The sequence below is a fragment of the Sinocyclocheilus rhinocerous genome, unplaced genomic scaffold, assembly GCF_001515625.1.
Source record: "Sinocyclocheilus rhinocerous isolate Xijiao unplaced genomic scaffold, SAMN03320098_v1.1 scaffold2193, whole genome shotgun sequence".
Classification (NCBI taxonomy): domain Eukaryota; kingdom Metazoa; phylum Chordata; class Actinopteri; order Cypriniformes; family Cyprinidae; genus Sinocyclocheilus; species Sinocyclocheilus rhinocerous.
This window is the reverse complement of record NW_015650734.1, coordinates 25,182-36,954: the sequence shown is the minus strand read 5'-3', so window position 1 is coordinate 36,954 and position 11,773 is coordinate 25,182. Positions and strand designations below refer to the sequence as shown.

Here is an 11,773-nt window from a genome sequence, read left to right as displayed (position 1 = left end):
GTGTGTGTGTGTGTGTGTGTGTGTGCGCGCGCGCGCGTGTGTGTGTGTGAATGTCCAGTTCTTCTTGTGGTCAGTCGGTCACGAGAATATGCTATTTGTGTCTCTGCGTTTGAAATGTCACCCGAAACAATTCATTTGTCCAATTTGTGTAATTCAATCGTGTATGATGACATTACATGCAGCTGCAGCAGTGACGCGGCCGCATCTTGTGCTCATTTCCCGCAGATTCACTGCTATTTTTAAAGCATCTGAAAACGAGAGGCTTGTTCGTCTGCCTGATTAACCTGTTTATGCATTCGTTTAATTAAAGTCAGATGGCTCATATAGAATCATTTCCTTGAATAATCAAACATCTTTTCCAGAACAAACAAACAGGCTGCATGAAAATCATTTGCTATTATTTAAACTGTAGAGTATTGTTTTGAATAAATACACAAACAAATAAGTACATCATTTATTTAATTATTTTGTAGCATTATTTTAGTTTCTCCGTCATCCGTGTGTGTTTCTTGTGTGTTCAGTTTCAGAGTGATTTTTGAAGAATTGCATCTCTATTAGGAGTGTCATGTTGTGTTGGTTGCGTGTTGGCTGTGTTTTGGTTGTGTGTTGGTTGCATGTTGGTTGTGTGATGGTTGCATGTTTGCTGTGTGTTGGCTGCATGTTGGTTGTGTGTTGGCTGTGTTTTGGTTGTGTGTTGGTTGCATGTTGATTGTGTGTTGATTGCGTGTTGGTTGTGTGTTGGTTGCATGTTGGTTGTGTGTTGGTTGCATGTTGATTGTGTGTTGATTGCGTGTTGGTTGTGTGTTGGTTGCGTGTTGGCTGTGTGTTGGTTGCGTGTTGGCTGTGTTTTGTTTGTGTGCCGGTTGAGTTTTGGTGTCATGTTGGTGTCATGTCGGTTGCGTTTTGCATGTGGCTTTTATTTGCACGGGCTGCAGTAGAGAATGTTTGGTGTTTCCTCATCCCTCTTTCACAGGCAGATTTTCACACGAATGTTCATATCATTATTCCTTCAGAGAGCTGCTCTGACAGCTGGAGATCTGAACTTCTGTGAGAGATTTTAGCCAGAATGTTGTAGAAAAGCAGGATTTAATGTTATCTGTATCTGTATACAAATGAGGACTGTAATTATTCAAGTGTTCAGATGTGGGTGGAGTTATGTAATGTGGTGGGTGTGGTTAATGTGGTTATGTAATGAGGGCGGGGTTAAAGGTCATGTGGGTTAGAAACATCAGAGATTAAAGCTGTTTCAGTTGCTCCTGTGAAAAATAATTCATACAATAACATACAGAGAACAATGCTCTGATTATTAGTTCTGTTGCATGAACTGTATTCAACATTGATAATAGTTATTTTACAAACTGTTCGTAGGGGTATTTCATAAACTGTGGTATGTTCTCATTTAGAATCATTGTATGCATGTCTTTATGAATGAGGTCTCTGATGATCTCGTCAGAACTTCCTAAATGTTGTGCTCAGGTTTGACTCTGAGCATTATTCACTTTCAAAGAGTCTGGAGTCTGTTTAAAGTGCTGCGCTCCTCTGAAAAACATGCCGACTTCAATTATTGACGAGCGCTGGTTTGGCCGTGAGCGGCGTCTGGATATTTGATGACGTTTCAGTCATATGTTTGGCAGCAGCAGAAAGCGTCATGAATTGTGAATCATGTTTTGACTTTTAGCCTCAATGTTTCATGAAGAATTATATATTGATATATTTCATCCTATTGGTTGTGTACTAATAATAAATATTAATTAATAATTTGATATTTTATTTTTATATGGTATATTATTTATATTATTAAACTTAATATTTCTATGCTCTGAATTAGTCTTTCAATTAGTGTGAATTAGTGTTTATACTGGCTCATCACAGCACAATCTAGTCTGATTACACACTCTTTGAGAAACTTACGGCAACATTTATTTTATTCAGCAGCTCGAGTGATGATGAGACTGACACACGCCATTCACGAGAATGAAACTTAATGAATGATTTAAGATCCTGATTAACCACATTTAAAGCAGTTAATGAATGTTTTGTGTGATTGTTTGAATTATCATTATTTCTGTTTGTTGAATGAATAATGTGTGTGACCTGTGCATGTGAACTTCTGTCAGTCCTGAAGAGATGCTTGAACCATAGCGTTACCATAGTGACAGCAGAGATGTGGAGGAACTAGCTGGAGTTTGTGTTACACAAATGTGATGCTAATGCTCCTGCGACTGTCAGTGGAGCCTGTGATCTCAGCCTGATTTCAATCTGATTTCTGTGTGATCTCAATCTGATTTAAGTGTGATCTCAACATGATCTCGGTCTGATCTCAGTCTGATCTCAATGTGATCTCAGTCTAATGTCAGTGTGATCTCTGCGTAATCTCAATCTGATCTCAGCGTGATGTCAGTGTGATCTTGGCCTGATCTCAACATGATCTCAGTCTGATCTTGGTCTGAACTTGGTGTGATGTGAGTCTGATCTCAATTTGATGTCAGTCTGATCTCAGCGTGGTCTCAGTCTGATTTCATGGTGATCTGGGTCAGATCTCAGTCTGATGTCAGAATAATCTCGGTCTGATCTCAGTCAGTTCTCAAGGTGATCTCAATGTGATCTCTGCGTAATCTCAATCTGATCTCAGTCTGATCTCAATGTGATCTCAGTCTGATCTCAGTCTGATCTCTGCGTAATCTCAATCTGATCTCAGCGTGATCTCTGCGTAATCTCAATCTGATCACAGCATGATCTCTGCGTGATGTCAGTGTGATCTTGGCCTGATCTCAACATGATCTCAGTCTGATCTTGGTCTGAACTTGGTGTGATGTCAGTCTGATCTCAGTCAGTTCTCAAGGTGATCTCAGCGTGATCTTAGTCTGATCGCAATGTGATCTCAGTCTAATCTCAGCATGATCTCAGTGTGATTCCAATAGGAAACCTGTCTGCTCTGACACAGATACACAGAAACATCAGTATTATTTTGAGGATTTGTGCAGTTTAAACTGATTTTTTGTTCTCTTATGTAATCACATTCTCAAGAAGAAACTTGAAGAAGTACTTTTTACTCATTACTGACTTTATTTTGGCGAGAGAAGTGCTTGTTGCGTTTTCGCAGCTTTCAGTGTTCTAAGGTTAGATGTTCTTGTTTTTGGTGTGAAACACCTTTCTGTGTCTCTGTGTCTAGAATGTGTTTTGTGTTCTGCTGTGCTGCGTTTTTAATTGGTGTTTTCTGTAGACATGCACTGTAGATGGATGTTTTTGACCTGTGTTTGTTTTGTGTCTGGCGTAGAGGCTGTTTGTGCTTTTGACATGTTTATGCATTTGTGTAATTAAAGTCAGATGTGTGATATCAGTGTGATTCCAACAGGAAACCCATCTGACCTGACACAGATACACACAAACAACTAAACCAACTATGTTTGAGCAGAGGTGTGAATACTTTTACTTGATCACTGTACTTAAGCATCATTTTGGGATATTTTAGTAGATTTATTCTTTACTCACATGCAGTTTTAACTGAATATTTGTATTCTTAATCACAGTACCTAAAAACAAATTTTTTTTAACTTCTATATTTCGACATAAGAATGCTTGTTGAATTTTTGCAGAAAATGTGATGTTTTTTTATTTAATTGTTGTTTTCTGTAAACATGCAATACAGATGAATGTTTTTGACTTCTGTTGCATTTCGTTTTAAGTCTGTCTGACATTTGAAGACTTGAAATGTCAAAGACATTTTTATTCAATTCATTCAGATGATTCAAATGCTTAAACAACAATCTTTGGGAGGTTTCTTTTAATATTTCAGTACAATTAAAAATTTACGTTAATCATTACCATTTATCATTAAATTTACTTTACTTTATATTAATATATTTCTGATTTTTGATTTTATTTGATATTAACAATATTAATAATACATTTTAACTGATAATTTTCTACTATTTTTATATTGCATATTATATTATTAAATATGGTTTTTGAGAGGTTGTTTCTTTTTTTTAATACTTAAGTACAGTTTAAATTAGATTTTTTTTTACTTTCTCTTATGTTTTTTAGTTTTTTTATTGTTTAATTTTAATTATTATTAATTGTGTATTAGTTTATTTTTATATTGTTTATTATTTATGTTATTAAATAATAATTTTAAGAGGTTACTTTTTAAATACTTAACTACAGTTTTTAAGTTGTACCTTTTTACTTTCACCATTTTTGGCCAGATATTTGCAATTTTAATCAAGTAAATTTATATATGAATATATTTCATATTATTTTTAATATTAATTATTATTAAAATTAATAAATTTTAATTAATAATTTAATTTTATATTGTGTGTATTTTTTTTATATTATTAAATATGAATTTTGACTGGTTACGTTTATTTTTTTAATGCTGAAGTACAATTTTAAATCGTACTTTTTTGTTTTTCTTTCACTCAAGTATGTTTTTGGCCAGATAATTGCATTTTAAATTGAGTAAAATCATCACTGACTATCAGTACTTTCACAGAGAGTAGAGCACAGTGCCAGCAACGCCGAGGTCAGGGGTTCGATTCCCAGTTAAATGCATGAATGCAGTGGATGAAGATGAATGTGTGTAAGATGGCGCTGGTGTTTGTCTTGCTGTCATCTGGTTTGTGACTCAAGGTGCTCGTCATCCGTCTGCAGTGGAAGTGGTTTGATGTTTGTGAAGCTCTATTTTAAGTGTTTTTTTTCTATTGTGATGTGATTCTTCAGCAGGAGCGCTGCATCGCGTTTCTGCAGGTCATTTTCCAACCGCAGATGCTGCTTTGGCACTGACGGGTTTAAAGTTAGTAGTTCACCTCAAACCTCATTATTTACTCGCTCACATTTTGGTCAGTCGTAGGTTTAAAAGTAGCAGAGATGTAGGGAATGTGATCTTCATGCAGTAAATGACAGACATCAGGCCTCGTCGCTCAAATGACACAGTTTCTCTGTGTTCTCACTTCATTCTGCGTGAGACGGGTGTTAGAGACAGACAGCAGCTGTATGAAATAATCCAGACAGACTGCTCTATATGAGGACAGACAGGTGTGCGCTCACCGCTCATCTCTGTCCTTTATTAGATGATGATTTGATGGAATCAGCCGGACGTTCTTCATGATTTCATGGTGAGCGTGAGACTGATGGTGTTTTTCTGCTGTTGGCTTGAGATGGCAGTGCTGTTATGAAAGTTCAAACTGTTCGTCTGTTGATCTCTGTGGTCGACAAACAATCTGGAGTTTTGCAAAGCAGAAAATGGAAAGAGAGTTTGATGCTTGCAAAATAAGAGCAACATGCAGATGCATGTGTGGTTTCACATGTGTTTAACATGGGACATGTGCTTCACTTCATTTGATTTTTCTAGATAGATGCACCTTTATATGGTTGATTTGTTATTAAGTGATTCAAGTGAGGATTAATGGAGAAAATTATAGATTTTATAAATAAACAGCTAACATTGGCAATACTAGTATTGACACAGTATGATTTAATTGACACATGTTCATCCTCATGTTCCTGTCTCTCCCTCCATGATGTATTTAGAAACCTCACGCTAGGATATATCTATAAGATATTATCTATATCTATGTCTATATAAATCCTGTGCACCACTTGAACTTGCAGTCATCAGACCTTTAAAAAAGAAATCCACAAATATATAACAATGCGAACATTTTTAACTTCTGCTGTTCCACAACCCCACCGCTGAGCGACACACCTGGAGACGCTTCCATTCATCCTAATCTTAGGTGTTACAAATCTTTTAGAAAAGTTTTAAATGATCTTTTAAAAGCCACTGATTCTGCTGTGTTGGTACTTTTAGATTTAAAGTGCCCCTATTATGGGTAATTAAAGGTTCATATTTTGGTTTTGGGAATCCCCAACAACAGGTTGACATGCATGCAAGGTCAAAAAACACCTTCATTGTCTTATAATATGCATTTATTTTTTATCTTGCTTGCTCAACGACTCCCAAACGATTTGCTCAACGATTAATTTTTCCAAACCCCTCCTTTGCGTGACACTAATCTGCGGTGATTGGTCTCATTTTCATTTCATCTCACCTGTGATGCCTGATAAAGCAGCGTTTGTGAGCGCAGTGCTGCCTTGTGTACAGCCGTTACCGGGAAAACAGCTATTTTTACCGCTCCAAAAGCGGCACCTAGTGGCAAAGAATGAATTTTAATTTTCATTCAGACCAACCTGAAAAGACCAACAAGTGGGCGGGCAATATGCTAATGTTTCATGCTGACGTCAACATGAAACGGCTTGGGATTCGTTTTAAAAACAACTCATTTCAATGATTCAGAGTCGACTCTTTCTTGTTGATGTCAACATGAAACGGCTTGGGATTCGTTTTAAAAACGACTCGTTTCAATGATTCAGGGTCGACTCTTTCTTTCGAGAGACAATAACTTTATACACGGTGCACTTTCAGATTTGAAACTTTGCAGGATGTTTTCATTCACTTAGAGCTGTGTTACACACTGCATGAAAGGTCATTTTCAAAAATCCATAATAGGGGCACTTTAAGTGCTGCATTCGACACAGTTGACCATCATGTTCTTCTTTCTCGGTTAGAGCAGGTTGTGGGCATTAGAGGAACTGCTCTAAGTTGCTTTCAGTTGTATCTTAAAGGGGTCATGACATGTTTTTTAAATTATTTTATTATGTTCCCTGAGGTGTAATTATAATAAGTTTTTTGGACGAAGAACATACAAAATTTAGTGATTTATGACCTTTTTCCACCCTGTTTCTCATCCTCTGACTGAAACAGTTGGTTTTGGGCTGTTTTCCCTTTAAGAGGTCAGTGTAACCGCCCACTTTTATGATTGGCTAACATCATTGCCTATGCATTACCATTTTAAAAATAGTTTTTACAAGAAATACGTTACTTACAGTTTGCGGCGTCGTTGTTGGGTCCAGAACAGTTGGCACAGCCTGATCTTTGAGCAAAAGTATTTTAGCAAAGCCAGCATCATGATGTAGTAAGCATACAAAGACCTCTTCTGTGTCAAAAGATCAAGGGAAATTTGGTTTCTCATGTCATGACCCCCTTAAAACAGAAGTTTCTGGGTCATTGTAGGAGAATAACACTCAGGCGTTGTTCTCCTGACTTGTGGTGTCCCACAGGGCTCTGTTTTGGGCCCTATATTGTTTTTCTTCAAACGCTTCCCTTAGGTTCTATTTCGGAAAAAACGCTTATTATTATAGTATGATACACAAATTTATCTGCCCCTGAAGCACAAGAATACTTACCGGTTTCTAATAGAACTGCACCAACAGCACATATTTTCAAAGATTTTTAAGTAAGTAAGTACATGTAACGTGTAACAAGGACACCTTAAAATAAAGTGTTACCATCTTTTGTAACATTATAAATGTCTTTACTGGCACTTTTGATCAATTTAATGCAGCCTTGATGAATAAAAGCATTCATTTATTTAAAAAAGCCTCAGTCTTACTGTACGTGCAGTAGCATCAGACAGACAGGCGGTGATGAGATGATTGACAGGCGCCGCTGCATCAGGACCATCACACTGACACAGTGGACAGCAGCTCTAATGCTGCTGCGGTTTCATCATCATCATCATCACAGCAGGACGTCCTTCATCTGTCTCTTCCTCACAGGCTGTTCTCTCGTCTGAGTGTGTTTAGTCGCTGTTCAAACGAACTTGTTCAGCTGTGTGAGAAAGTAGCTGCGAATGAAGCTAACCAGACAGTGTCATGGTGTTCTGTGAAGTATAGCATGTAAATACCGCGGTAAATCATTCCGTACTGTAAAATGTGATGCAGATGGTCAGTTTATAGCAGGGATTCAGATGTTTTATTGAAGTCCTTCTAATATTTTGAGTTAATATTTTTATAAATTATTAGCACATTCACATGTTCATGGTTCTCTGACAATGGTTAATGCAAGTAAACAAAGAAAGTTTTCTGGGTCTTTGTGTTTCAGCTCTTCTCATGTTACTGTAGTCATTGTGTACTGTGCTGTCGTCAGATAAAAGCTGCTGTGTCGTGAAGCTGGTTTTTTCTCTCTGTTCTCAGGACAGCGGCTCTGAGACTATTTGTTTTAGTTTTTTTAGTTTTAGTTATTTTAGTACTTCAAGTTAAGTTTTTGTTTTATTTCAGTTAATGTTTTTTTATTTCAGGTATTTTTACGGTTTTAGTTATATAATATAGATTTTGTTAATATTTAGAATTAGATTTTATTTTTATATTTATGGTTTTTACTTGAAAATTAAAGTTTTTGCCAATTTGTTGAGTGTTTTTGTCATTTTAATAATTTTTATTTATTAGTTTTAGCTTATTAGTTTATTTAGTTTTAGTTATTTTAGTACATCGAATTAAACAAAATGAAAATGAGAAATGTTGCCTTGGCAACTAGCTGAAATAAAATAAGTTAAAAATATATTTTTTAATGTTTTATTTTATTTCAGTTAATGTTTCTTTTATTTCAAGTATTTTTTATTGGTTTTAGATATCAACTATTACAGTTTTTGTTAATGTTTTGAATTTATTTTAAAATTTTCTGTTTTCCCTTTAAATTTAGTTTTTTTCCCTTTAAATTTTTATTAATTTTGTTGCGCATTTTCATGAATTTGTTATTTATGAATGAGTTAAATGTTGTTATTTCAGTTGACTGTGTTATTCAGCGTAACAGAGCTGGTTTTAGTCTGAGTTCTGCTGCTCTCCTGCAGTTACGTGATGATGATGCCGTTCAAGCGGCAGGCTCTGGTGGAGTTCGAGGAGGTTCAGAGCGCTGACCGCTGCGTGGCGTGTGGCTCGCAGGAGCCCGTCTACATCGCAGGACAGCAGGCCTACTTCAACTACTCCACCAGCAAACGCATCACGCGGCCCACCAACGCCGACGACCCCAACAGCGGGAACAAAGTGCTGCTGCTGTCCATCCAGAACCCGCTCTACCCCATCACTACGGTAAACCCCGTCTCCTCACTCACATCAGCCTCCCGACGGGACGCTCTCAACAGCTTCTGCTGTTCCTCTTTAGGATGTTTTGTACACGGTCTGTAACCCGATCGGAAGCGTGCTGCGGATCGTGATCTTCAAGAGGAACGGGATCCAGGCCATGGTGGAATATCCTTCAGCTGCTCACGCTCGCATTCACTAATTCAAGTTCAAGTCAATTCAATTCAAGTTTATTTGTATAGCGCTTTTCACGATACAAATCGTTGCAAAGCAACTTTACAGCAAATTAAGTTTTTACAATATTTAGTGGTAGCTTATCAGTGGTGACTGTCAGTTAATGTACATATGGCAGAAATGTATGGAAAAATCAATTAAAGACGTAATAGGCGGCGGAGGGGGAGAGGTCGTCGCCCGGGGCCTGGCTTGCGTCTTTCGCTGCGGCTGCACCCAGGGTCCGTGGTGTCCCGGCGCCGGAGTGAAGGACATCTGGGAAGATCGCGTCCTGGGTGCACCGGGCCTGTGCAGAGGAACACACGGAGTAGAGGTGGTGGGAGAATTAGCAGCGTGCTGTATACTTACCTCGGACTTGTGAGCGTCAGCCTGGGATGATTCCAGCGCGGCTGTCTGCTCTCTCAGCTGGGTCTGCCTCTCCACCAGGTCGCGGATCTGCTTCTCCACGGCCTCCAGCTCGAGCTGCACCGAATGCAGCTCGAACGTGTCCTCACCTGCACTCAAAGGTAGACACACATCCGCCATTAAAGCAAGTAACAGTGAGTAAAACAATGGTAATATAACACTCTGAAACAGAGCGCCACGGTCTGGATCTGGAAGCACAAATTCTGTTCGTTTTCTCCATAGAGTGAGTGATTTTGAACAATAGCTTAACCATAAACAGTTAAAGACCAGTTATGATTTCTGCGGCTGTTAATCGATGGTTTAATAAACTGTCAGGCAATATTATTTCAACTTATTTTCTAAATAATCATGCTCAAGAGCAGAATTCCTGGTGAAAAACTACATTACCCATGATTCTGCAGCGAAATCTCCACCAATCAGAGAATTGAAACAAGCAAATCACACTAAAAAAAACTCTTTAGCTCCGCCCACTCCCATGAAGCACTGCAAATAACGTAACTAAGTAAATGCTCTCAAAATATTAAATATTTGCATGTATAATATATCATTTGCACATTTTCATATATATATATATATATATATATATATATATATATTTATATAAAATTGACATCTAATCAAAACTAATAGCTAATTTAAAGATACACTATTTAAATTTAATTTAAAGAAACAATATTTTATTTAAAGCGCATGCAAAAATTAAATGTATAATATTTAATATTATGAATATAATATTAAAATGTATAATATTATATTTATCAGTATTATAGTTTAGAATGTTATATGTATTAATATAGAATATAATATTTAATACATTAGAAATAAATAATTGAAAATTAATAAATATGAAAAAAGAACTTGAATCTGATAACAAAAAAATGCATTTGTAAAATAAAGAGATTTTTTGTTTCTGACAACAGAAACAAAAATATATGAATGGAAACAGAATTTGGTTGCATTAAAATACAGTATGTGAGCACAGAGATCAGGAGAGAGGCAAAAAATTGCAATTGCACGCACAAATGCATCAGTTAAGTCGTGAAATTACCAAACAGGCGATTAAAGCTGCCTTAAAACTGTGCATGTGAGTATTTGTTATATGAGTCAGATTTAAGAACATGTCTCTGAAATGGTTTTGAAAACTGTCCTGGAGCATCCTAGCACTGTCTCCCTCTCCTCAGCTCACTCTAGAGACTTTAAGAGCTGAAGTGAGTCAGAAAAGGTAAAGAGTTATGAGAAACTATGATGCGTGTCAGATCTGCATCACGTTCAGCAGCAGCAGCTCTTAAAGCAGCCAAAATAACCTGATAACCAGCTGCTGTGACGACTGTTCATCAAAGAACAAAAGAAAAAAGAGCAAATCAGTCACTTCTGTAGGTTTAAGGATTCATCTTTATTTAAATTAGAATTTAGTTCTTGATAACTTTATTAAATTTCTGTATATTTCCTACTTGCTGAAGGGCACAGGTAAATATGACATTTATTATAATGGGTTTATGTGAAGATTGTTTTAAGTTCACTTAAATTAGACATTGGGTTTGTTTGAATTAAGCTTGTGCTTTTGGATGTTCGTTCACTCCCCAGACACACATTACACACGCTCATTAAATATGCATGTATCCTGGCAACACACGGGAACGAGGCACTAACGGGACGAGCGTGTTCCACCGGGAGCTTCAGCAGTCCGTTTACATGCTGTTTACACTCATATCTGAACTCCCATCAGCCCCCAGGTGTCTGATGCTTATGTGTGTACTGTCAAACACAACATTCATTGTGTTGTTGTGTTGTAAGTGTGTGTTGCCGAGTTTTTTCCTTGACGGCCGTCACGTTTGAATCCATCCAGAACGCTCAGAAGGCCAAAGCCGCCCTCAATGGGGCTGACATCTACGCTGGCTGCTGCACGCTGAAAATCGAATACGCTCGGGTAAATGTGCAGCGTTCACACCCACACACACTCTCACACACACACACAGCGCTGGATCTAACACACATGCAGTGCCGTTGTGCTCTCTCATTCTAGCCCTCACGCCTCAACGTCATCAGAAACGACAACGACAGCTGGGACTACACCAAACCCTTCCTGCTGCGCCGAGGTAAGAGAGTGTGTGTGTGTGAGTGTGTATGTGTGTGTGTGTGTGTGTGTGTGTGTGTGCGTGTATGTGTGTGTGAGAGAGAGAGTGTGTGTGTGTGTGTGTGTGTGTGTGTGTGTGTG

General features: G+C 37.6%; 1 protein-coding gene across 1 annotated transcript in view; it reads left to right on the top strand.

The window, feature by feature from the left end:
* Positions 1 to 8,603: 8,603 nt before the first annotated feature.
* Positions 8,604 to 11,773, top strand: part of LOC107712561 (heterogeneous nuclear ribonucleoprotein L-like) — a 13,973-nt gene continuing 10,803 nt past the window's right edge. The window contains exons 1-5 of the mRNA XM_016517867.1: positions 8,604 to 8,611; positions 8,694 to 8,931; positions 9,005 to 9,090; positions 11,389 to 11,485; positions 11,582 to 11,654. Of these exons, the coding sequence (XP_016373353.1) occupies positions 8,604 to 8,611; positions 8,694 to 8,931; positions 9,005 to 9,090; positions 11,389 to 11,485; positions 11,582 to 11,654 (502 nt within the window). The remainder of the gene's footprint in view (positions 8,612 to 8,693; positions 8,932 to 9,004; positions 9,091 to 11,388; positions 11,486 to 11,581; positions 11,655 to 11,773) is intronic.